The sequence below is a fragment of the Amphibalanus amphitrite genome, unplaced genomic scaffold (genome assembly GCF_019059575.1).
Source record: "Amphibalanus amphitrite isolate SeventyFive unplaced genomic scaffold, NRLGWU_Aamphi_draft 001239F_arrow, whole genome shotgun sequence".
In the NCBI taxonomy this organism is placed as follows: domain Eukaryota; kingdom Metazoa; phylum Arthropoda; class Thecostraca; order Balanomorpha; family Balanidae; genus Amphibalanus; species Amphibalanus amphitrite.
The window spans coordinates 179,242-202,098 of record NW_024882732.1 but is presented as its reverse complement, the minus strand read 5'-3'; the positions used below and the strand labels follow the sequence as shown (position 1 = coordinate 202,098).

General features: G+C 50.7%; 2 protein-coding genes across 4 annotated transcripts; one reads left to right on the top strand and one right to left on the bottom strand.

The window, feature by feature from the left end:
- Window positions 1–780: 780 nt before the first annotated feature.
- On the top strand, window positions 781–9,541 carry LOC122371400 (lysophospholipase D GDPD1-like). 2 transcript variants are annotated; one of them, XM_043347693.1, is made up of 8 exons: window positions 781–871; window positions 2,467–2,623; window positions 3,819–3,861; window positions 4,188–4,372; window positions 4,736–4,953; window positions 5,209–5,342; window positions 5,828–5,927; window positions 7,690–9,541. In XM_043347693.1, the coding sequence occupies exons 2-8, from the start codon at window positions 2,491–2,493 to the stop codon at window positions 7,840–7,842; spliced, it is 966 nt and encodes a 321-aa protein (XP_043203628.1). In that variant the 5' UTR covers window positions 781–871; window positions 2,467–2,490; the 3' UTR covers window positions 7,843–9,541. The 2 variants fall into 2 exon arrangements, with proteins under 2 accessions (XP_043203628.1, XP_043203627.1); XM_043347692.1 differs by lacking the exon at window positions 781–871 and adding an exon at window positions 933–1,014.
- A 28-nt stretch (window positions 9,542–9,569) lies between these two features.
- Window positions 9,570–21,517, bottom strand: LOC122371399. Of its 2 annotated transcripts, none has more exons than XM_043347690.1 (10): window positions 21,418–21,517; window positions 16,855–17,075; window positions 14,059–15,394; window positions 13,684–13,883; window positions 13,140–13,323; window positions 12,485–12,633; window positions 12,154–12,273; window positions 11,554–11,765; window positions 11,078–11,262; window positions 9,570–10,624 (listed from the first exon to the last, which is right to left on the bottom strand). In XM_043347690.1, the coding sequence occupies exons 2-10, from the start codon at window positions 16,999–17,001 to the stop codon at window positions 10,473–10,475; spliced, it is 2,685 nt and encodes an 894-aa protein (XP_043203625.1). In that variant the 5' UTR covers window positions 17,002–17,075; window positions 21,418–21,517; the 3' UTR covers window positions 9,570–10,472. The 2 variants fall into 2 exon arrangements, with proteins under 2 accessions (XP_043203625.1, XP_043203624.1); XM_043347689.1 differs by lacking the exon at window positions 21,418–21,517 and adding an exon at window positions 21,061–21,106.
- Between the last annotated feature and the right edge of the window lie 1,340 nt (window positions 21,518–22,857).

Genomic DNA, 22,857 nt, shown 5'->3' with positions numbered 1-22,857 from the left:
AAATAAAAACATCCTTAACTGCCACCTAAAATAGAAATTAAATAAGCAGAAAAGGTCAACCACAAAGGAAAACGCGCCCTATTCAAGGTCTCTCTTTCAGCACCGCGAAAATGATTTATTTCCGCCCTCGTAATGACGTCCTAAGAACGCCTCATTTTATATCAGCACTAAATAATTCTCTATGGCATTGTTGAAAAAATGATTGAAAGCTTTAAGTATTTCCATTTTTTGTTGTTTGATTCCTCATTTATAGGCAGAAGATAGAAAAAATAAAAGCTTTGCCAAAATTTGTGAACTTCTCTGACGTCAGAGAATTGTAAGAAGTTCTATGGGGGCAAAAAAATGCTATCCTCAACGTGTTCAATTACTTCTTTTTCAAATGAACCACATCAAAAGACATTGATTCAAAGTGATTCTACGTGTTTTTCACTGAATTGCAATTAATTGAACAAAACTTATGATTTTCTCAGTTATGTTGTCCAAGTCATTATTTTAGAGTTCAGTGGTCCAACTCGTAGACAAATTCCATTATTCAATGCAGGGCTCTTAGCTGTTAGCGATTGCTGCAGTTTTTGAACAGAGACATACCCCGCGTTCGATGTCTCTCGGACGACGAAGATTCTACGTCGTCCGGCCAATCACGTTCAAGGTCAGCGGGGGCTCGGCTGCGGTTATGGAACGTGATTGGCCGAACGACGTAGAATCCTCGTCGTCAGGAGACATCGAACGCGGGGATCGTCCGGCGCTATGATATTTTTATTTGGAAAATTGTAAGATGTCAAAAAAATTAGTTATACTTACAGTAATAATAATTATTTCCTGATACCACAGGAATGCTAGTTGATTTTTAAAGCTGGTGGTGTGTCCCACGGTAAGGAGATTTCTGTAACTTGGAGCAAACGTAAAAGCTTTGATGTGCAGGGTAATCATGATGTGGCATTTTCATTTTTGTTTGATCTTTGTCCTTAACAAGAGATTGTTTTCATTTGTTGACAGAATTCATTTGTTGAATTGGTAAGAGGGTAGAAAGTTTTGTTTTCATGATTTGGCACCACATGCTTAAAGGGACCCTCCCACCTTAAAGGAAATAGTTCACATTTTAACATGGGTTTTGAACTGGAATAGCAGTTCCGTAGCTTGGGCTGAGACGAGCATAAATCAGGAGCTTTTACAGCCCAACGATCACCCTAGGCAAAGATACTGCGGAAAAATGTGTCTTGCGTTGAGGATGTGTGCCTTGCATATATTCGCATCCAGTATGAAACGAGCATGGGTCCCGAAAATTCTTCAGAAACTAGAGAAATTATCTACGAGAACTCTAGAGAAATTCGCTCCAGTGAGGCGCTCCAGTAACAAAAGCACGAGCAGATCGCCCAAATGCTGGTGGCAGCGATAATTTCTCTAGTTTAAGAATTTTCGGGACCCATGCTCTTTTCATACTGGATCGCGTGTGCCTTACAGAAACTGAAAAGTTCTTCCTATATAAAAAAATATAGAAAATAATCTTTTGTTGTAAAAAGGTTTTATTTTCTTTGTTGATCATTTTGAACATAAAAAATCACAAATCCATTGCAAAAAAAATAATTTCGTGAAAGTGAACTATTTCCTTTAACATTAGATTTGAGTTGATATAGCCAAAATGGGGTCCCTGGCTCACAATTACCGGTTTCGGCACTTACAACATCGAGAAATGCCTTGAATCGGAAATATTTAATTTAAAAATTGCAGCATTTTGATTCAAAGGGGCTAATGCATAAGAATACCCCTCTGAATGTGTGACGTCAGCACAGATATCTAACGATTTTTAAATGTTTGACTAAAACGTTTTGTAGCATGCGGTGGTATATGCTGCATAGCGCGCAACAAATGCCGCACTTTCAAATAAAGTCGCTAGGAACAGCGGAGATCCCAAAAAGTAAACAAAAGTAAAAGTCTAATATCTTGAAAACCGGTGAATATTTTTCGATGAAATTTGGTAGATATTCGTTTTTGCTCTTTCTGAACCGAGCGACATCACTTTCATGCCAATTCATTAACTTTTTTGAAGGTGGGAGGGTCCCTTTAATCAGTTAGCAGGGTATACCCCTACAACCTACATACTCCAAGTCCAATCTCTTGGTCCAATCTACCAACCTACTACCTACCAGTACCAGCCTACATACCACTCAGACTTCATCTTCACACATACAGTTTTATCTGGTCTGTATGGAATTATTTGCCCATTTGCATAGTAATCTTGATCTTGATCAACCATTACAAATATACTGAATAATACTGGTATCCTTTTACTCACTAATTAATTTCTGTAATGGTCTTCACTGCATGTCTGCATGTTATATTTGTAGGCTGCAAAACTGGGCCTGCAATATACACCCATGCTCAACAAACATTAGTAGTGCTTAGATAGGTATCTATTAAATTCAGGGTATAACAAAATTAATATACCATAATTTGCCATTATTTCAGGTGAGAATTAAGTCTTCTGGCACCATGATTCTACAAATTGTGGCTGGAGTGGTGGCTTCATATGTGGTCTTTTCACTTGTGCTGCTGTTCTTCCCTGGAATTCTGCACAAGAAGAAGCAGGCGGCATTTGTATGCCAGCATATCAGTCACAGAGGAGGTAAGTAATGCTGACCAAATTACCAACTATTCAGAATGATCAAGACATATCTGAGCACCCTGCTCCCATACAGGATCACCATTCACCACCACAGCTCTGATCCCATTCCCCTACTCACACAGTAGGACCAGTATAATGCCTTTTGGGGCGACTAACAGAGCGAGCGAGAGGGTGGGCCTTGCACGTGCGAAATTGCGAGGGGGTACCTCCAACTGACTTGTGCACGGCACCCTACTAACTGGTCTCCAGCGATGTGCCAAATTTGAGCACAATCAGCCCAGCCGTTCTCGAGATCTGGAAGCGGCACCCTGCACGTGCAAAATGGGTCCCATCTGACTTTTGCACGGCACCCTACTAGCTGGTCCCTAACCGTGTACCAAATTTGAGCGCCGTCGGTCCAGCCATTCTCGAGATCTGGAAACGACCCTTGCACGTGCGCACGTGCAACAGCACCCCAACTCTGGCACATGGATATGCATTGCCTAGTGGGTGCCTACCCACATGCCAACTTTCAGCGCAATCGGCTAAGTAGTTACCGAGATATTGCAACAATTACAAAAGTGACACCTCTTCGTTTTGCACGTGGCACGTGCATAAGGGGTCACCTACATGCATCGGGAATAGTCCAATACTTGGTAGAAGGAATGAAGCTACCCTACAAAAATTACCGCGTGTAAATCGGTCAAGTGGTTGCTGTCTGCTGAGATATAAGCGTCGCAAAATCGTGACCACGGCCGGCCGGCCGGCCGGCCGCTCATACTCAGAAATTTCCGTTAATCTAAGGAAAGACTCCGCTCGCTTCGCTCGCTCCGTAACCACTGCAGCTCTGAGCTGCCCTACAGGCTCACCACTAGGGATGTCGATCCCAGACCTTTTTCCCAATCCCAGGATTTCAGGATTTTCGAGGGAAAGACCAGGATATCCTGGTATGCCGGGACTGGTGTTTTCTCTTATAATCCAAGGTATTCCATTCCAACATAACTTCGACTGACCTGGCGTATGATCATTGTGTATAAATGTGAAATAAAATGTGTAATATGATGTGTGTTTAACAATGCAGGAATGCATTTGAGAAAGCAGACCAGCTCTGTGAGCATTTACCTACATCTTATACACCTGATACCTGGAGTTTGGTTATTGTACGAGCCATGTCCGCATACTCTTTGATGATTTGCATTATCCTTGCCCCTTACAGGTGCAGGTGAAGGACCTGAAAATACAATTGCTGCATTTGAACAGTGAGTGCTTGTGGTCGGCTGGGGTTGAGCTTTAGTTTCTGGGTTATTACCTATATGATAAATGCTACTGTGTTTTTTTGGTGAGGAATGGTTTGCATGATGTCTTCAGGTAATCACATTAACTTTGGGAAATAGTTTTTAGGTTATTTCAAGATTTGTTTGGAGAAAAGTAAGCAGGATCTGCAATATGTATTTGAGGCTACTGACAATCTCGATTTTACCAGACGCTCGACCCTGACGGCCGTCGGCTCGTTGTTTGGTCACGGTCCGTGTATCGGCGTGCGGCGCGCCTGCGGTTGACTGGCTGTGACTGTGCCGACCGGCAGTGCGGTGGTGGACTGCGGCACCGACATGCTGGAGCTGGACTGCCACCTGAGCCGCGACGGGCGGGTGGTGGTAGCGCACGACCCGCACCTGCGGCGCGCCGGCCAGCCCGAACTGGCCATCGCCGAGCTGGACTACGCCCAGCTGCCGCCGCTGCTGACGCGCCTACCGCTCGACTTTGCGCCCGGTGAGCGGGCAACTGCCGCCGGGACCGCCCCGTGACGCCTGACTCTGTTTGCCGGGCAGTGGGATGACGAACTGATGTTGGCTGCTGACGACAGTCATGCTGGGTCAAGTACTTGGGCTCCCTGCTCACCCAGTGCCAGGAGGGGAAGGGGTGGAGGGCATCCTCTTACCAGTGCGTTTGATGTGGTACTTTAGTGGCCTCTGTCTCAGCATGATCAGACAACGTTCTTAGGTAGTATTTTTTCGAGAAATTTTACATGTCTTATATCGTACCGCACCGGATCACAGCCCGCCAGTCCGAGCCATGCGTCCAGGCCGTCTCCCCGCCCGCTGACCATCCCACCCTACACCGTCCCCTGTCCAGGTGAGAGTTTCGACGCGTCGGCGTTCGACGATCGCTCGCTGCCGCTGCTGTCGGAGGTGTTTGAGCGGTTTCCCGACACACCGATCAACATCGACATCAAGGTGAACCGGGACGAGCTGGTGGCCGCCGTGGGCCGCCTGGTGGCCCAGTACCGCCGCCAGGCCATCACCGTCTGGGGCAACTTCAGCGCCACCGTCACCAACAAGTGCTACAGACAGGTACAGTGCCACCAGCGGGGCGGTGGGGCGACACCAGGAGAAGGCTTGTTTGGTTCAACAGACTGGTCTGTCTACATATGTGAAAGTACCTACATATTACGTACCATATGGTTTGTTGGTGCTCAGGTTGTTTGGTCATGTGCAATGTGCATGCTATTAGTCCGAAGATACGCATGTTGCTGTTCGGTGCGAAGCTGCGCGTGTTTCCGAGCCAATACCGAAGTGTGACCGTGGTGCCGCGGCGGCCGGTTGCAGGACCCCAGTATCGGCCTGCTCTGCTCGATGCCGGCGGTCGTGAAGATCGTGCTGTCGGCGTACGTGGGCCTGCTGCCGTTCCTACCGCTCAGGGAGACGTTCTTCGAGGTGCCCATGCCCAGCATACTGTACCCGTGAGGCAGCCACACGCCCCGTGCCACCCCCGTCACCACCTCCGCGGCGACAGCAGGCCTTTCAGTACAAAAGCGCGCTCCCTATGTTACTTGTTTTTCAGATACCTGCTCAATCAGTGAGAGTTAACTTCTTAAGTTGCTCAAATACCTTTAACTTTTGATACCGTCGGCCTAGTCTAGCTCGGTCATTTTAAGCAGACCTGTAAATGCCTTAACAATTGTGGCCTCAGAAGTTAATTATCCATGCACATTACACAAACACATATTGTCATTGCGAAATGGCATTAATGCCGTTACTTATCACGAACCACAAATTGCACATTCGAATATATGTAACTACCAGTAGTTTTTATAAAGAAATCCGTCTCGGCATAATGTGCATTGTCTGTCTTACTCTTGGCATGTTATGCATTTCTTACCTATCTAACCTCATCGGCTCGGAGTGTGACGGTCCACCTGCCGCCCCGCCCGCCGTTTGCCGACAGAATGGTTAAAGGCAGGTTCGCCAAGTGTATGGTGTGGCTCGCCGATAAGCTACTGATGCGGCCTTTCATCCTGAACCACCTCAGACGTCGTGGTATGCAGGTGTGTACCCTCTCCAGAGGCCACGTGGCAGCGACATTTCGAACAGCTGGGCGGTGTTTCACGGGACGCTGCTACCACGCTGCTATCAAATTGCGCGAGCTGACGTCACACTTGTGGTAGTGTTGGAGCAATGGGCCTGTTGATGTTTCCATGGAAACCCAATTTGACACGTGTAAAAGCAGCGTGCTGCTAGCACCGGTGAAACAGGGCCCTGACGTGCTGTATTCTGCCTCAAACCCGAAATTCCGCAGTGTCATATGGGTACCCGTCAAAATTCGTGGAGATTTGGGTCGATATTTGTCCCACAACTGATTTCCTAGAAATCATTACCTTTTCATAAACCATGCACCCTAGGCTGTTCACAGTTGAAATTATTCAAAAATGCCATTGCGCATGCGCGTAAAATGGTCCGTGACTCAGAAAAAAAATAAAATTTTCTTCTGGGTCACGCATTATCAAACCAGATACGTTCACTCACCTCATGCGCGATATAACCCCCTTATCGGCAATGACCTTCTCCACACGTAGGCGGAAAGACTTGCATGTCTTGATGATGTAGGTGGGCAGAATTTCTCTTCTGGGTCACGATTTTTTCCTGAGTCACGCTAAAATTCGTGACCCAGAAGAAAAAAATGCGTGACCCAGGGGAACGGTTTTTACAGTTTTCCGAATATGGCAAGTTTGTTATCGAATACTTATCTCCAAGTACATCTTATCTGGAGTACCTGAGCACGCAGCAACACGACACTGTGATTCTTTTCGACACTTACCAGCCACAAGCCACAAGGGCGTGTGACCCAGAATAAAGAAATCTTATGGCACGCAGGAGATGATTTCCCCTGGGTTCGCCCAGCCCAACTGACAGTTTTCAGTTTCCGCCCCCGCTCTCTGCGCCTTCGCGGGATAGGACCATATGCAAGTCTGCAGACCCTGCTTACCCGGTCCGTAATGCTTTGAATGAGGAGCTAAGTACCGTGACCCAGAAACAAACGTGACCCAGAAAAAAAAGTTTGCCAAAAACCGTGGGACAGACGTTTTTGCGTTGTGCAGTTTTGCTAAATTGTATAACCAAAAAATAAGAACCATGAAGAGAAATTTCAACGTTTTTGCTATTCACAACGCTCCCTCGCGCTCAATTATCTCTAAAAATAACTACACAGCAGCTCTGTAGATTTTTTTTCGCAGGTTGTGGGACAAGCTAAAATACATAGGCACACAAAAGCACGGTTTTGGAAAGATGTCCAAATTTTTTTTTTTGCCACTTTGCTGTTGCCTTTTCAATGATTTTTTTTCTTCAATCAAATGTCCAAATATCGCGTACGAACCCGTGTTACGCTAAAATAAGCTCATTTATTGACGTGAGGCATTATTGAAATCGTGGGACAGCATATCTCCACGAATTTTGACGGACACCCATATCTCAAATTGATCATTTGTATGCAGTTTCAGCTGTCGTTAGATAGGTACGTCGTCTGTTTCAACTTTTCGTGCCATATCGCTCTCAAAACGCGGTACTGGGGATGTGCGGGTTATTCAGGTCGGTCCTTATGACGTATCTGTGCGATCTATGTTCGTGATGTGCTGTGTGTATGACACTACAGTGACAGGCAAAGGGCACATTGATGACAACAGTTTATTGTGAATGCTGACTGCCCGCCTGGTTATGTTCAGCTCGGGCTTTCGCATTATGACCTCGCTATCAACGCACCCCCTAAAAAGCGATGTTCCGATGGATGAATGTGTGACCGGTCCGCTCCGACAGGTGTACCTGTGGGTGCTGAACTCTGAGGCCGAGTACCGGCGCGCGTTCGAGCTCGGCGCCACGGGCGTGATGACCGACTACCCGTCCCTGCTGCGGCACTTTCTGCGCGACAACCCGCAGTACGCGGCGCCCGGCCGCCGCCTCAAACAGTGAGCGCCGGCGCGCGGCCGTACTCGGACAGCCCGACTGTGATAGCGTGTGGCGCGCGCGCGCGCGCGCGGCCGCGGGCCGTCCGCCGCCGGCCGGCGCACGCAGGCCGCCCAACCGACCGGAGGTGGGGCTCTGGGATCACTCGCCATACTGTCATCGGCTCTCATGGAGGACTGCGGTCCGGTTACATTCTATCGGACATTATTTCGGTGTGGACGGACTTGTCAGTCACGTCCTCATCACTCTTCGATCCTACACAACCCTGCTTTTACATTGCTCACTCTTCCCGTTAGTCTCAGCACAGACTATACTGGGCTATCTGAGACCCTCTCTGGCATCCCGGAGCTCTGCCAGTCGGGCGCTCCGCTCGTAAAATAATGTTGACCCGTGTTTTGCTACCATTGGCCGCAGGGCTCTTGGTGGACGGTAGCTGCCAAACGGCGTATTGCAATGCCACTATCGGGTCCCGCGCGCCCGGCCCATGGTTAGGTGGATAGACGGGTCTGTCGTTGGGGGGTTAGTGTAATTGATTGAGGTAATGAGTGTCACTACAAACGGGGAGTGATAGCTCGCCCAAATTACTCTTATTCCTATAATCATGTTTTAGTTTTTTCTAGTGAGTAGTGGATCATAGCTGGCCTCTAAGGAACTCATTTGGTCACGCCTGGTACGTTTATGGTTATTACACGCGCGACGTGCGCGTATTTTAATTCGTACTGTGGTGAACGCGACCACGAGCTCTTAGTTACTCCACTCTCGCTCTCGTGCATTATCGGTAACGACACTAGTCAGTTATTGTGAAGGTTTATTGGACGTTGCATTGCTATGGTGGCCTTGATAGGACATGCCAGAACCACTGGCTGGCTGGCTGTATGCGGGCAGGTTCTCCGAATGGCTCCTCTCCAATTAGTATGTAATTCAGTATTCGGTCGGAGATGGACGAAAAGAACAACTGTTTGCCTCCCTTTGACCCGATAGGCTGAAGACTGACGAGTCATACCAAATAGGCTAGTTCCTAGCGGTTGTTAAGCCCGATTCTTCCTTTATGGCAATTGCTTTTGCCGGCGGCCACGACAACCCAGTTGTGTGGGAACACTACTCAGGCCGGCCCTGGGATGTAACGGACCCGAGCTTCAGTATTAGACGTGTCTTCAGTGACTATTGATGGAATGCGTGTTTTAACTTCGCGAGCATGTGAGAGTAGGCGTGATACTTATTATCAGTGATACAACCCATCTGGTTACCAATTTATAATCATTTTATGGTTGCTATGTCCCTTTGATTGCATAATTCGTGATAACTGCATATTTAGACCCCAAGGCTCTCTGCGGTTGCTCCAACAGCCGTGCGGTTGCATTGGTGGGGCTAGTATACTTAAGGCTTCAATAGCTCGACTTCAGTCTCCTTCCAGTTGGTGCAACCCATCCCAGCTCAATCCATCCAGTGTTGTCCAGCCCATTATCCATCCCAGACATACCCGGCATGGTGCCAGCCAGGTCACTGGCAGGTCACCTCAATTGATTGGGTCACACAACCCGCTCGGCGCTCACACTGTCCAGCCGTCCGGCCGCGCTGCCGCCGCGTTCTATGAACTCATTTCAGCCGCGATCTGCTATATAGAACGAATCCCACTGTCCTGTGTTGAATACTGTAGCTCAAATAGCGTATCCTTGTTGTCTTCGTTATAATGTTTTGTGATAAATCCGAATCGTAGTGAAACTAATGTGATCTCTAGTGTTACATGATTATTTATTTGTTTTTTTTCGTCGGGTGTAGCGATATTTACAAGCAGATGACATACACTATGAAAACTCGGTGACCCCGTTGCACTATTAATCTGTTTGCCTATATTCTGAAGCCGCCGTTGTTATTGTCGATGCACGCCTCTCGCGCCAGCGGAGGTCCCGAACCTCCGCCTCCGCTGTCCGGTAACACATCGGCCCGCAAATGAACGAGGTCCGGTCTGGTCTGATTTCCATCGTCTCACTGATGTTTGAGCACGCCACGACGGGGTAACAGCGCCACGATGCACTGAATACAAACGCCTTTGGAAAGCTCGCGTTTGACGCGCTGCGCAGTGCGGGTGCAGTTCAGTGTCCCGGGCCGCCACTGCCGAGCGCCGGGGAGGGGACGGTCCACATTTCACCAAGCCATGTCCCTTATCTGACCCGCCGCTGAACAGGACGCGGCAACAGAGGGGAACCACAGGGGAACGACAAGGGCTCTCGGACCGGCGTGGCGACCAGATGCGTGTGCCGTGTCCCAGAGGGGCGGGGTGTATTCCCAGTGCCGGCTGGAGGGAGGGCGGGTGGAGGGGCACAAGCAGCTGGGTCGTTAGCAGCCGAAGCGGGATCAGCCGGGCGGCGCCGCCGTCTCGGAGCACATTGTACTGTCACACCTCACTCGGGTATTTCGCGCGTCCACAGCCTGACATATGCACGGTGCTGGTGAGCGGCCGGCGGCGGCAGCGCGCGCCGGCCCGTTCCGCTCAGCGCGCTCCTCGGCGCCACGCCGCGGCCTCGGACACACACAGGTACGCCAACACACCCACACGGGCAACTCGCGCCGGGCCGCGGCGCCGGCGCTGTCTCTGAAGGCACGTTAGCAGTGAGGTGGCCGGTGCGCGCGGCGGCTCAGTCGTCCTCGGCAGAGGCCGGCGCCGGCAGGTCGGCCAGCGAGCGGCGCAGGCCGTTGGATGGCCGCAGCGGCACCGTCACGCCGGCCGCGTCCGGGTACCGCTCGTGGTAGCGCTCCTCGCGGATAAACTTGACCGACACCAGCCGACCTGGCCGACAGCGCGGGGACCACCGGTCACTCCAGATGGCACAGTGAACCATCGCGGGTGGGATGTAGAACGCCAGAGAACAGCCCAGCCACAAACTAACAGGACAACATCGGAACGCTACCTAACGGACTTCGGCACATTTGAGTAATCGACGATGGGAAAAGATGATTAGATTCAAACCCAGCCCTCCGGATCGTCAAATGTCTAAGAAAAACAGCATACCGAACCGCATTAGCTCGCACGAATCCAGTCAGTATTTCTCTAATTGAAATCTTGCAAGGGCTCCACTTCAACGTATTCGTGCGGCCTCTGCGCCTGAACAAAATTGCCTAATTCATCAGGTGACTATGTAACTTATAGCACAGCAAGACCCCCCCCCCCCCCACACACACACACGTCCTGCTCCAAACTTTAATGTAGCCTGTCTCAGGCTGCGGCCAGTTATCGGCTTACCGTCGAACCAGCAGCCCTGGATGCGCTTGAAGGCGTTGAGGGCGTCGGCGTCGGTGCGGCACTTGACGTAGACGAGGCCCTCGGTGCTGCGGTCGTCGACGGCGATGTGCATCACAGCCACGCCGTCACACTTCTCGAGCAGAGCGTCCCGCACGTCTTGCTGCCACCCCGAGCTGGCCGTCTCGCTGCAAAAACACAAACGCATAGGTTAGGTACGGGAAATGGCATCTCCTGGCCACTTCACGCAGCACAACCAGGGATGGAGGGCAGCCTGAGTTAGGTCACTCTTAATATCAGTATCGGCTCATCGGATTACACATTCGGCTGCAGCCGATGTTAAAGCACCATATTCTGACAAGTGACAGGTTGTTCCACGCTGGCAGTGGTAGCAAAGAGCGCTAAGAGCAAAAAACTGTTTGTATGTCTATGACAGCAAACAAAGAACAATAAAAGACTGGGGTTGTAGTGCGACTGACCAGGAGGGGTCGAACATGTGCCGGATCTTGAGGCAGTTGGTGCGCGTGTGGACCGGCGCGTTGACGCCGCTGCTGGTCTGGAAGGCCTGTCCGAGCCAGACGCGGCGCCGGTCGCGGCCGCCGGCGGCCGAGGCAGCAGCGCCGGCGGCGCCCGGCAGCCAGCGCCACACCGTGTGCGACTCGCCGGCCACCAGCACACACTCCTCGCGCAGCTGCGGGGCGGGGGCGGGTCGACAATGTGTTAACCAGTCGGATAAGGCAAAGGGAAAACACGAGAACAGCTGCCACAACATTCTGCGTCCGCTGCAACGACTGAATGAAGCCACATCAAAGTGCTAGCTCGATCCTTACACCATCGCACCCTCCAGCGCCACTCTATCGGCGTAGTCCCGACCCCGCCTGCTTCCCTCTCCCTGTCCCCGGACTAGGTCCCCCCCTCCCCGCCGGCTTCATAGTCTGACAGGGAGATACCAGAAAGACCCAAGCGGATATATCTCTCTGTGACTGACCAGACTTTCCCTGTTCTGAATGACTCTCTCCTCCCTCCTGTCTCCGACCCGGCTCTACCCGAACCCACCCATTCCCGGCCTCCTGACTAACCCGGCTCTCTCGGTCCCTGATGAACTGGCAGGCACGCTCCCACAGCGCCATACGCTCCCGGCTGGAGCGGTCGGCCGGCGTCAGCAGCTCGTCTCGCACATGGTCCACCGCCACGTACGGCTGAAAAAAAAAAAAAACAAACACACGCAACTCGAGTCAGTAAGCTGGTACCGAAACAGCAAATTCAACAAGCACGTTTATGAATTCTATCACACAAATAAGGCACCAGAAAGGTGGTCAACGTCCAATATGGGACCGAAACATAAAATGTTCACTTTAGCATTACTGAGGCAGTCAAACAGCAGAGGGAGAGATCGGTCGGAGGTTGTACCTTGTCGGCGGTGCCGGCCGCCTGGAACGTGTGTCGTCGGACCACCTCCATGATGTTCTCTACCATCTGGTAGAGCTGCTGTTGCTGCTGCTGCTGGGATCGGCGCCGCCAGAGCACCGCGGCGCGCAACACCAGGAAGAGCAGGAACGCTGCCGGACGGCGGACAAATACAGTAACACAGGACGCGGCTGAGAGCGCTGTCAGGAACAGCAGGAACGCTGCCGGACGGCGGACAAATACAGTAACACAGGACGCGGCGGCGGCTGGGAGCGCTGTCAGGAACAGCAGGAACGCTGCGGGGGGGGGGGGTGGAGACGGCCGCTATAGAGGGGCACGATGATGAACAATGAAATGCGAAAACAAACGCTTCATGGAAGGTACCTAGCCGGTTCGGAAGCCAACAGCCGGAGTTGCTACCACGCGCTGCACTTTCATTTGTTTATTGAGGCCTTAGGGCGCAACGACTGCAAAGGACATTTTGTGCGCCCTTCAGGCGGTGTCCATGCCTAAAAGTCAAAGTAGATGAGCATTCAGTGTCCATTATCCATCCACAGCATTCATCATTCTGTGAAGACCATGTACCCTCCAAAGCTGATGTCTAGCACCCAAACACACCCCGGTCGCCACGGCTGATCTGGAACAGACAGACACCCACCTGCCGCCAGCAGGAACGCCCATTTGACGATGAAGGCGAGCGCGGCGCCGGCCAGACAGAGCCATGGCGTGGAGACGCCGGTGGCGCTCAGCGCCTTCTTGCCCTCGCCGTCCGCCAGCGGCTCGGCGCGCAGTCCCAGCGCGGCGTTATAGGCCACCAGCACGGCCAGGTCCCGCAGCTGGTCCTGTCGGCACGGGGCGGCAGCGGTCAGTGTACGACACGGGACGGCGGTAGTCAGTGAACTGTACAGTGTACACCGTCCGGATAACAGACACGTCCGGGACGTCCGGGTAACAAACATGTGAGGGGAGCGTGTGCAGTCAGCACTGGCCGCGTAACAGACGCGGAACGGAGCACCGGCGGGCGACTCGCCACCGTGAGCTTAGTTATACCCGCGTCATTCCCTTCCAAAGGCTTGATATTACGCCACACACAACTAACATATCCCCTTCCGCAGAGGGGCGGGCCGATACCAATCCCTTAAATCGGAGCCACCCGGGATTCCCGCCGTCCTGTGTGTCCCTCCTGCCGTCCTTCTGCTCACCAGCGGTGCTCCGGTGGTCTCTGCCAGCTCCGGGAGCGGCACGGCCGCCAGCTCGCGGCGGCCGCAGAGCGCGTCCCGGGCGGCGGCCACCAGGGCCGGCTGCACGTCCGCCAGCAGCTGCACGGCCGGCTCCAGCCTCTCGCGCCACACGCAGCCGCGATCGTCCAAATCCGGGTCACCGCAGATCGGAAACACGCCCACTGCCGGCAAATGGGGAGAGGACGTCACTAATAGTGAGACAGGAACGACCAGCGCCAGCACACGGGACAATGGGCGTCTACCATCAATACATCGACAAAAGTAGCGATCATGACTGTGACTCAGCTGCAGAAGTGAAAGTGTCCTCTGTCGGTGCACAGAACACAAAACACTTACCTGCACCGGAGGTGTCTGCCGCCGCCGCCTCTAGCTGGGCCATAGCGCCCGCCTCGTCGGTCCTCGACAGCCGCAGGTATGACAGTCCGAGCAGACCGAAAAACAGCACGGCCACCAGCAGGATGCAGTAGGGCACCAGGTGGGAGGCGCCATGAGCGTGCGCCGGCGCCGACTGGAAGCCGGCCTGGTTCCGCTCGGAGAGCGCAGCCGCGCTGCCGCCGGCCGCCATCCGGCGCCGGAACGCCTGCAGCTGCTGGCTGGGCGTCAGCGAGGGCGGTGGCGGCGGCGTGTCGTCCGCCTCCTCCGGCTCGCTGTCCGAGCACGTGTCGTAGTCGGCGGCGGCCGGCGGTGGCCGCGGCGGCGGCGCGGCCGGCCGGCACCAGGCGGCCACCCGCTGGCGCAGCGAGCCGGGCCGCTCGGCCGGCGGCTGCTCGGCGCGCGTCACCGGACTCGGGTCGGCGCGCCAGTCGGAGGCGGCCGCCGGCGTCGGGCGCCGCTCCGGCAGACGAGTGCCCGCGCCGCGCGGGTACAGCGTCTCTGGATAGAGGCGGGTGCGGCCGAGCGACTCCGGCCGGTAGCGGCTGCGCACCGCCTCCAGAGGGTCCTCCGGCGGTACAGAGCCGCGGCTGGTGGGCGCTGGCTCCTCGCGGAACAGCGAGTTCTGGATCGGCGGAGTCGGCGGCGGGGCCGGGTCCTCTCTGAACATCGCTCTGCGAGCGGGCGGTGTCGGCGCCGAGTTTTCTCCAAACAGCGGGCTCCGGCCCAAGCGGTACGACCAGCCGGCCGGCTGCTGCGGTGGATCCGCGTCCAGCATCGGGCTGCGGCCGGCCGGCCGGTGCGCCTCCGACAGCGAGTCAAACCGTCCAGCGGCCGGCGAGTCATACCGTCCAGCGGCCGGCGAGTCATACCGTCCGGCGACCGCCGCGCCGAACCCCAGCTCCACCGGACTCTGGGAGGCCAGCGAGTCGTCCGTCCCAAACGCGCCCGGATCAGACTCGTCCATCTCGAAGGCGGCCGTCTCTGAGTCGTCCATCTGATCGACCTCGTCCATCGGCTCAGAGAACTCGGCCGGCTCGGGCTCAGGCTGGCGCGCCGGGGGCGGCCGCGGGCGCCGGGCGGCACCGACACCGTCCGCCACCGCCAGCAGGCCGTGCCCATTGACATCCGCAGTGGCGGAGGCCCGCAGTTTGGCCAGCTTCTTCAGGTAGAGCCCCCGGGTACCCGGCGAGATGGGTCCCGGGTTGTGTCCCAGTCGCTGCAGCTGCTGCCTCAGCTGAGAGTCCGTCAGCTCGTCGGTCTGCTCGTGGCCGTTGGACGGCACATCAGGAGCCACCGACTGCAAACGCAAGCAAACATATACTAATTCAGGAAAATAAAACAATTGTTTAAATAAATCCTGATTAGCAAATTTCATTTTTCCTAAGATATACAACCACAATATACAACCAGAATAACAAGATGAGATGCATGAAAAGACGCAAGCCCACATTACGAAACATTTTTTGAATGGTCAGAAATGGGAAAAATTAAGTTTATAAATACATCGTTGCGACAAATTTCATAAAGGAAAGCCGTCAATTAACCCTCGCCGGCCGAGAGGGGGGGGGGGCGAGTGCCGCCCCCCATAGGGTTTTTCCGCGATAGCTCCGAGCAAGCTGGCGATAGAGAGCTGAAACTTGGCATACCTGACCGTTGATTCAAGCCGGATCTTTTGACACCAACAACATTTTTGGGTCAGGTCAGGTCACTGACCTATGACGTCATAAGTGAACCTCTACACGGTTTTCAGATGTCGCAACTTCGCAACGCCCTCACTGCCAGGGGAGCTTTCACAGGGAAATGAAACTTGCAGGATCTAGTATCCATTACGAGTCTCACAGCTTGTTTATCTCGGATTTTTCCTAAAGGTCATATGAGGTCAGGTCATTTTCGTGACCTCACCACTATAAGTCAATGGGGAAAAATAAAAACTGCTATTCTGACGCCGGGAACGATCTCCAACTATCTCAAGCACACAGAATCGTGATTTGATCCACTTCTTGCAAGGTTAGATGCGTCACTTGCAATGTTGACCTTGCGTGACGTCATTTATGACGTCATTATGGTCATATTATTTTTTCGTCAATAACTCCCGATGAAATTGAGCTAGCGAGTCGGGAAAGCCACCAATGGACTCAAGAAGACCTGCCGAATCGAATGGTGTGCGACATGACCTCTTTCGACCAACTTCGTGACCTGGGGGCGCTGACCTGACCGTGACCTGAGGTCAACACCCTAAGTTGACCTGACCCAAACAAAAAGTATAGCATTTGAAGCGCCTGAGCGAGGCGAACACGATGCTGCCAAAATCGCGGCTCTGCGGCCGTTTTTTGCGAAGTTATTCACCAAAAACTGAACCGTATCTTGGGGCACTTGACTTGACCTCAGAGGTCACCGGTTGACCTAGGACCTTAAAATCGGGTACCAATCTCTGCGTCTTGTAACGGCGCACACGCTCGTTTTTTTTCGCGACGCGCTAGCTCCGCCAGGGGCGAAACGGCGAGGGGGTCGTAACCGCCCCCCCCCCCCCTCGGCCGGCGCGTATGTAAAAATCCAATAGGTCCGGCGAGGGTTAAATCGGTGCTATGATGGGCAGCATAAGTGTTTTTAGCTGGCAGCAATCGCACGAGCCAGGGCATCAGTAGGCTGAGACATACAGCAGTGAGCAGGCTGTTCGTCTCTGGCTGTCAACTCTGCCCGAATCGTCTACCAAGTGGCTGGCCGCCCGGACCCATCTCGGGCGGGTCACACACCCACCTGACTGATGCCATTGCTGGCCGACTTGCTGGCATCGAGCAGCTTCATGAGTTTCTTCTGGTAGATGTGTCTGGTGGAGGCAGTGATGGGCCCCGGATTGGCGCCCAGTCGCACCAGTTCATCTCGCAGCTCGGCATCGCTCAGCATGGCTGCTCAGTCGGCGCCGTCGGCCGCGCTCAGCGCATCACCCGCGCCGCTGGCAATGTGTCCTGCCGCCGTGCCTGCACACATACCGATCAGCTCACTTCACAGCACGCAATACATGCATGTCACATGAGCACGCTGGTCCACATACGCCCGACACCATGACGGAAAGCATCAGTTCATTAGAAAGGCATCTGACTTTACAATGGCAAGGTTGTTCCTATGTTGTTGGGAAAGTGGTGCTTACATTGCTTTGTGCATGCGAATCTACTCACTTGCATATCATTTTCCTAAATTGCATGCTTGCTTTTTGGATATGTATGTGGTCCTATGGAGTAGCATCGGTATAGCGGTCAGTCATTGCTGGATTTGGCGTAAATACTGTTTGCATGGTATCAGTTTTTTTTTTGTTTATTTCACTTTCTTGGCAGGGAGTGCCACGACTATAGTTCGTTTTTCGACGTTCGACCCTCACTGTAAACGTCTTTTTAACACAGCACGAGAATTGGTAGCTGAATTACTGAGAAAACTCGTTGGCGCACAGTGATTTCGCAGACGATCAATTGTATCAAAATTATTTCCACCTGGCTCCAGCCTGGCTCCTTTTTCCCAGACTCGCAGCCCGGTATTTGCAACCCCACAAGGATCGAGGACTTGTCAGGAAGTATAACCGAACTAATTAATAAATCGCACGGCGTTTAACGTAACAGTATATAATCGGTGTTAGAAACTTATTTTGAAAATATTAGTTCATATCTCTATTACAAAGTGTGTTAACCAATTTTCTCAGTAATTCAGCGTGCTGTTTCCAAAAAGATGTTTACAGTGAGGGTCGAACATAAAAAACGAACAATAATTCTCTTTATGTTTTCTGGGTTAACGTAAGGTTCTGTGCGTCGCTGGGACTGCGGTGGGGGCACTCCTGGTTATCTGTTAATGGATGGCGGAATATAAAGAAAAAAGTGAACCGAGGTCAATAAAGATCAATGACCTTACCTGACCTTCAGGTGACCTTGACATACACCCTAATGCATGGGAGCAACATCAAATCACATGTTTGAACGTTTGAAACCACGGCAAACGCGCAGCTAATGCGAACCGACATACGCCGAATCGCGATTCCGGCCAAACATGGCCTCGAGAAATGGGTCACAGGTCAAAGGTCACTTGGGTCAGGGTCATGGAATTTTAAAAGAAGGTGTAAAATTGACTAACGCGAGGGAACTGAAAATTTCGTCGCGATCGGCCGCTTTTTGCGCGAGTTATTCGCGAAAAACCACGGGGGGTCCATCCGACCCCCCTCCCTTCACATGCGAGGGTTAACGAAGACAATTTTCGCAAAAATGTCCCAGCAGATTTCCCAGCAGTCCCAGCAAAAATGTCAACAGCACTTTGAGCTAAAAGGAATGGTGATGCGCTACTTCCACTCCTTGTCATGGTCACTCAATCATACAACTTCATTAATGTAAGCTGCCGCCTGCCATCATGCAGTGACTTGTCATAAGTCGAAACCAGTTGTCTGATGACTGTTTCAATGTTTACTCTTATAAAGAAAAAGAATACTGCAACCTAGAAACAGCATCTCGTGGACTCATGCCTCATGGTCCATGGAAGCACTTAGCAATTAAAAAAAGACTGCAGTTTTGAGCAAAATGATCATACTGGAACAAAATAGCAGACTGGATAAACATTCACAGGAAACTGGTGAAAGGATGTCTAATGGAAATATTCTTCATTGGACAGTTCCAAGGTCTACTTCTGTGCCCACATGCTCACAATCACCAACAGATATCTAGCTGAAGGGAGTTGACCAAAAACAAAGCATAAACTTTTGCCATAATAACACAAAGTATATGCAACAATCCTACTCCTTAATACTCGCCCGCACATGGGGGGGGGGGGTTGCCACCCCCCCCCCCTTTAGGTAGTCTTTCTGCTCTGCACTCAACATTTTTAGCGCTAGAAGGCTGATTTTTCGTATAGCTGCTCCTCTATCCTTTCTTGATGTTCACTGAAAATTTCAAGTTTCCGTGATTTTTGGTTTCAGAGATATGACCTTGTTTTTCAGGTCATGTCATGACCCAAATGGCCAATTCTCAACATCTTGCGTTTGCCATGGGCCTTGCGAGCTTTTGACACCCTGATTTCGGCCTTTTTTGCCAGTCTTACCTCCCACCTATCATGGAACACGTTGTTCGACGATGTACAGGGGTCAAGGTCAGGGTCAAGGTCAACCTAGGTCATCTAAGATAATTGCGTTTTAGGCAAGCTGAATTTACTTTTTTTGAAGTTTTTTGACTGCATTTTTGGTAAAAGCTTCTCAGATCATGATTTCATGTAATATGGACCCAAAAACAATCGGTGCACACATCAGTATACACACAGACACACACAGACATACAAACACATATAATTGACCTTGACCTAACTTGACCTGAAATGACCTCAGCCGCAAAATTCTGGTCGGGTAGTGTGACAAAGAGGTTCTAGCTGGCTTGGCACCAGAAAACAGCATCGTCATCGGTATTTGATAAGCAGCGCACTTGATATCCAACGGTGACCCAAAACAGCAACATTTTTAGTTTGACCTGACCTGGAAGGTCAATGACTGACCTGAGAAGGTAAAACTGGGTATCATTGGATTCGTCTCTTCCCAAAGAATCTTTTTAGTCTTTACCGCTAAGCTCTATCTCCAACAGGAACGAAATGGCGCGGGGGGGTGGCAACCACATGTGCGTTCTAGGATGGGAAAATGGCATGTGCGGGCGAGGGTTAAGAAACCACATAAGCAGCACAATCATATGTGATGTTCACACAAAAAAAAAACTGGACAAATCTGCATGACCTGTAATTAGCTGCCTCATTTATAATCAGATTCTTGATTGTGAAATAAGAATCTTACATCAATAATTCAAGTCATAGGAAGTTGAAGCCCATTCACACTGTCAATTCCTTCAGATACTGACTGGACAGTAGACACCTGCCAGAAGAGAGTTCAGCACTCTTGCAAGTTTGTGCTACCACATGTACTTCATTCAAAGTCCACATCAGCACCACAGCGCACTAAAGTTGCCCTGTATACAACAGCAAGTCCTAGCACTGACAACATCTGGTCCAAATTGGCATTCTTTGCAAACTGGCTATGTAAAGAAGTGCTAAGATCCTGACTGCCAGGTTGCACAGCATGGCAACAAATCACAAGCCACATAGCTAGGGTGATCAATCTGCACCACACCAATCCAATTGGAATTATGCACCTGTCCACACACACACAGACACATGTGATCACAAAATGTAGGTGCCAGGTGGTTGAGACTTAACTTTGCTATGTGATTGATGCCTGTTTATGATTTGATACCTTTTTGAGTGACACTAGTGATTCATTTTTGTGACTGAGTGCAATACACTTAAGCAGTTAAGCACATCTGAATTTGGATGGCACAAAATGGTGCAAAAACAACTGTCAAATATACTCAGTGGCCAACACTAATTGCCTCTTGTTTGCTTGTTGGGGCTTTAGGGCTGAGGGCGTGCTGACTACAAAGTTTATTTTGTGTCCATAGTCATACACTATTCTCTCACATATAAGTTTCCTAGACAACAATACATCAAGAGCGTGGTTCACCTCAGTGCCAAGTGTGTGCCAACACCACTCCATGCAAAATCTGCACCACAACACAGTTAATTGTCATCACAATGCACAGAGAATGAGTGCCTCTACACCACTGAGTTTTTGTCTAGATCAAGATTGTGCCCATACAAGGGCTACCCCTTTGACCACCATCACATTGCATCGCATTGTGATGCTTTGCAATCTAATCTGGCTGCAAAAGCATGAGGTAGGTAATCATTGAATGAATAAGTAAAATGTTTCCTTAAAGCTCAATTTAACAGAAACATTTGATAAAAATCAATGCAACAAGATAGCAGTTCTTACCTTACTTAAGGTAGGTACCTTAATCTGATCAGAATTTAGAGGCAAATTACCCTGTAGAGAATCGTCCTCATCATGCTCATGACCTTTTAGACCTTTCTAACTCCTATCAGGTACCATGTATTTACCCAGTGGGAATCCAATGTTGATTTGAACTGCTCGATAGTGGCTGCGACAAAGACTGTTTGAAGCAAACCGTTCCAGTTATTGACTGCCCTCACAGTCACTCAACGATTTTCTCCTTGGCCTGTAGGCAGTCATTCAAACAAATATCATCGTAACTAGTGTTAGCGTTTAAAGCAGATAGCTTGCACCAAGGCTATATAAAAGTTCGCGCCAAGGCGATAAGTGCCGTCTGCACTGGCACAGTTTGAGCTGGGAACAGTGCACGAAACCAGTTAGAGCTTGCTGGTCTGGAAACAACAATAATGCCAATTATGAAATTGATATGCATTATTAAATGATAAAAATACTGAAAGACTCACAGGAAAAAGGGACGACCGACGTACGAAACCTTCAGGGTTGGCAGGGGCGTCGGCGTTGATTCAATTGCAAACAATCCAGCAGCCGCACGGTGGCAAGTTGCTGCTGGCAAGCGCGCGCCCACGAAACACCGAGGGTAGTTTTGGCGCAAGGAAGACAAAAGAAGCGATCCATGTGAAAAGTTAGTTGTCTAATCAACTGCAAAATATTTTTTTAATTTGGTTTTATAGTTTTTTTGTAGTTTTAAATTTTAAAGAAATTTATCTCCCATTAATAATAGCGAATCTCTTCACCAAATTATTTCGCTGAAATGACACTTTTTCCTCGAAAATTGAAGAACATTCAAGAGGCAGATTTCTAGCTTTCAGCAAGCAAAACTTTCCATCAGGCTTCCTGAAAATTTACTCAACTCAATGGACATAATTTTTTCGGAAAGAAAAGCAAAAGGTGAAAAATATGCTTGAATATCCAAAGAATATTTCGCCTCTGACCGCCCAAGCCCTTTATGGCAGGCTTTCTGTCTCCTATGACGTCATGAGACTTCAAAGAGTGCTTGATTTTCACTCACATGATTCACTGATGAGATTTTCTTTGTGTGTGGGTGGTGTGTGGTGTGTGTGGTGTTTTGTGTCTGCGTATTTACAAATTGCAACCGAGCTCCGCCGTAGGGTATTTTATTTCCGCCGTAGTGTATTTCACTTGGGGGATTTTCTACCATACATCTGCCTGAGCTTAGGGTAATTACAATTTGTCGGCGACGTTCGAAAATGATGCACCTTTTTTCGCAGTATAGGATATCGCATGTGCATATTTCTGCCTTTTTGGGTGCGCTTTATCGGTTTTTCGCGAGTAACTCGCGTAAAAACCGTCCGATCGCGACAAAACTTTCAATACCCCTGATTTTATCAATTTTACACCTACCCTGAAAATTTCATGACCCTGACCCAAATGACCTTTGACCTGTGACCTATTTCTCGAGACCATGTTTGGCCCGAATCGCGATTCGGCGTATGTCGGCTCGCATTAGCCGCGCGGTTGCAGTTTTCACGTGGTTTCAAGCGTTGAAACATGTGATATGATGCTGGTCCCATGCATTAGGGTAGGTGTCAAGGTCACCTGAAGGTCAGGTCAGCTCAATGACCTTTGATGACCTCGGTTCACTTTTTCGAGTATTACATGTTTCTAGGCTAGTTTTTGGAGCTGATTTCGAATTTAGCAACCATTTGAACATCACAGCGGGTGTAACGAAATTATCCAGACACCTTTCATCCCGCTGTAAAAGCAAAACAATCTGGTACTTTTTCTTTTAACTGAGCTTGTAGCCACCTTTCATAAAAACACAGTTTACTCACCTCGTTGGTTTCTGCATATCTGAGTGGTTTCAAAGGACAGTCAGAGAGGAAATGAGGAACCCACACAGTGGCGAATGTTCTGGAGCATTT

Bases quoted from the DNA above. Each gene is read 5' to 3' on its own strand.
- LOC122371400 (XM_043347693.1), top strand. From the start codon at position 2,491: ATGATTCTACAAATTGTGGCTGGAGTGGTGGCTTCATATGTGGTCTTT. The intron at 2,624-3,818 runs GTAAGTAATGCT...TGCCCCTTACAG, and splicing joins GCATATCAGTCACAGAGGAG to GTGCAGGTGAAGGACCTGAA. The intron at 4,373-4,735 runs GTGAGCGGGCAA...TCCCCTGTCCAG, and splicing joins ACCGCTCGACTTTGCGCCCG to GTGAGAGTTTCGACGCGTCG.
- LOC122371399 (XM_043347690.1), bottom strand. From the start codon at position 17,001: ATGCTGAGCGATGCCGAGCTGCGAGATGAACTGGTGCGACTGGGCGCC. The intron at 12,634-13,139 runs GTGGGTGTCTGT...GCCGTCCGGCAG, and splicing joins GGCGTTCCTGCTGGCGGCAG to CGTTCCTGCTCTTCCTGGTG. The intron at 10,625-11,077 runs GTAAGCCGATAA...GCTGTCGGCCAG, and splicing joins CCAGGGCTGCTGGTTCGACG to GTCGGCTGGTGTCGGTCAAG.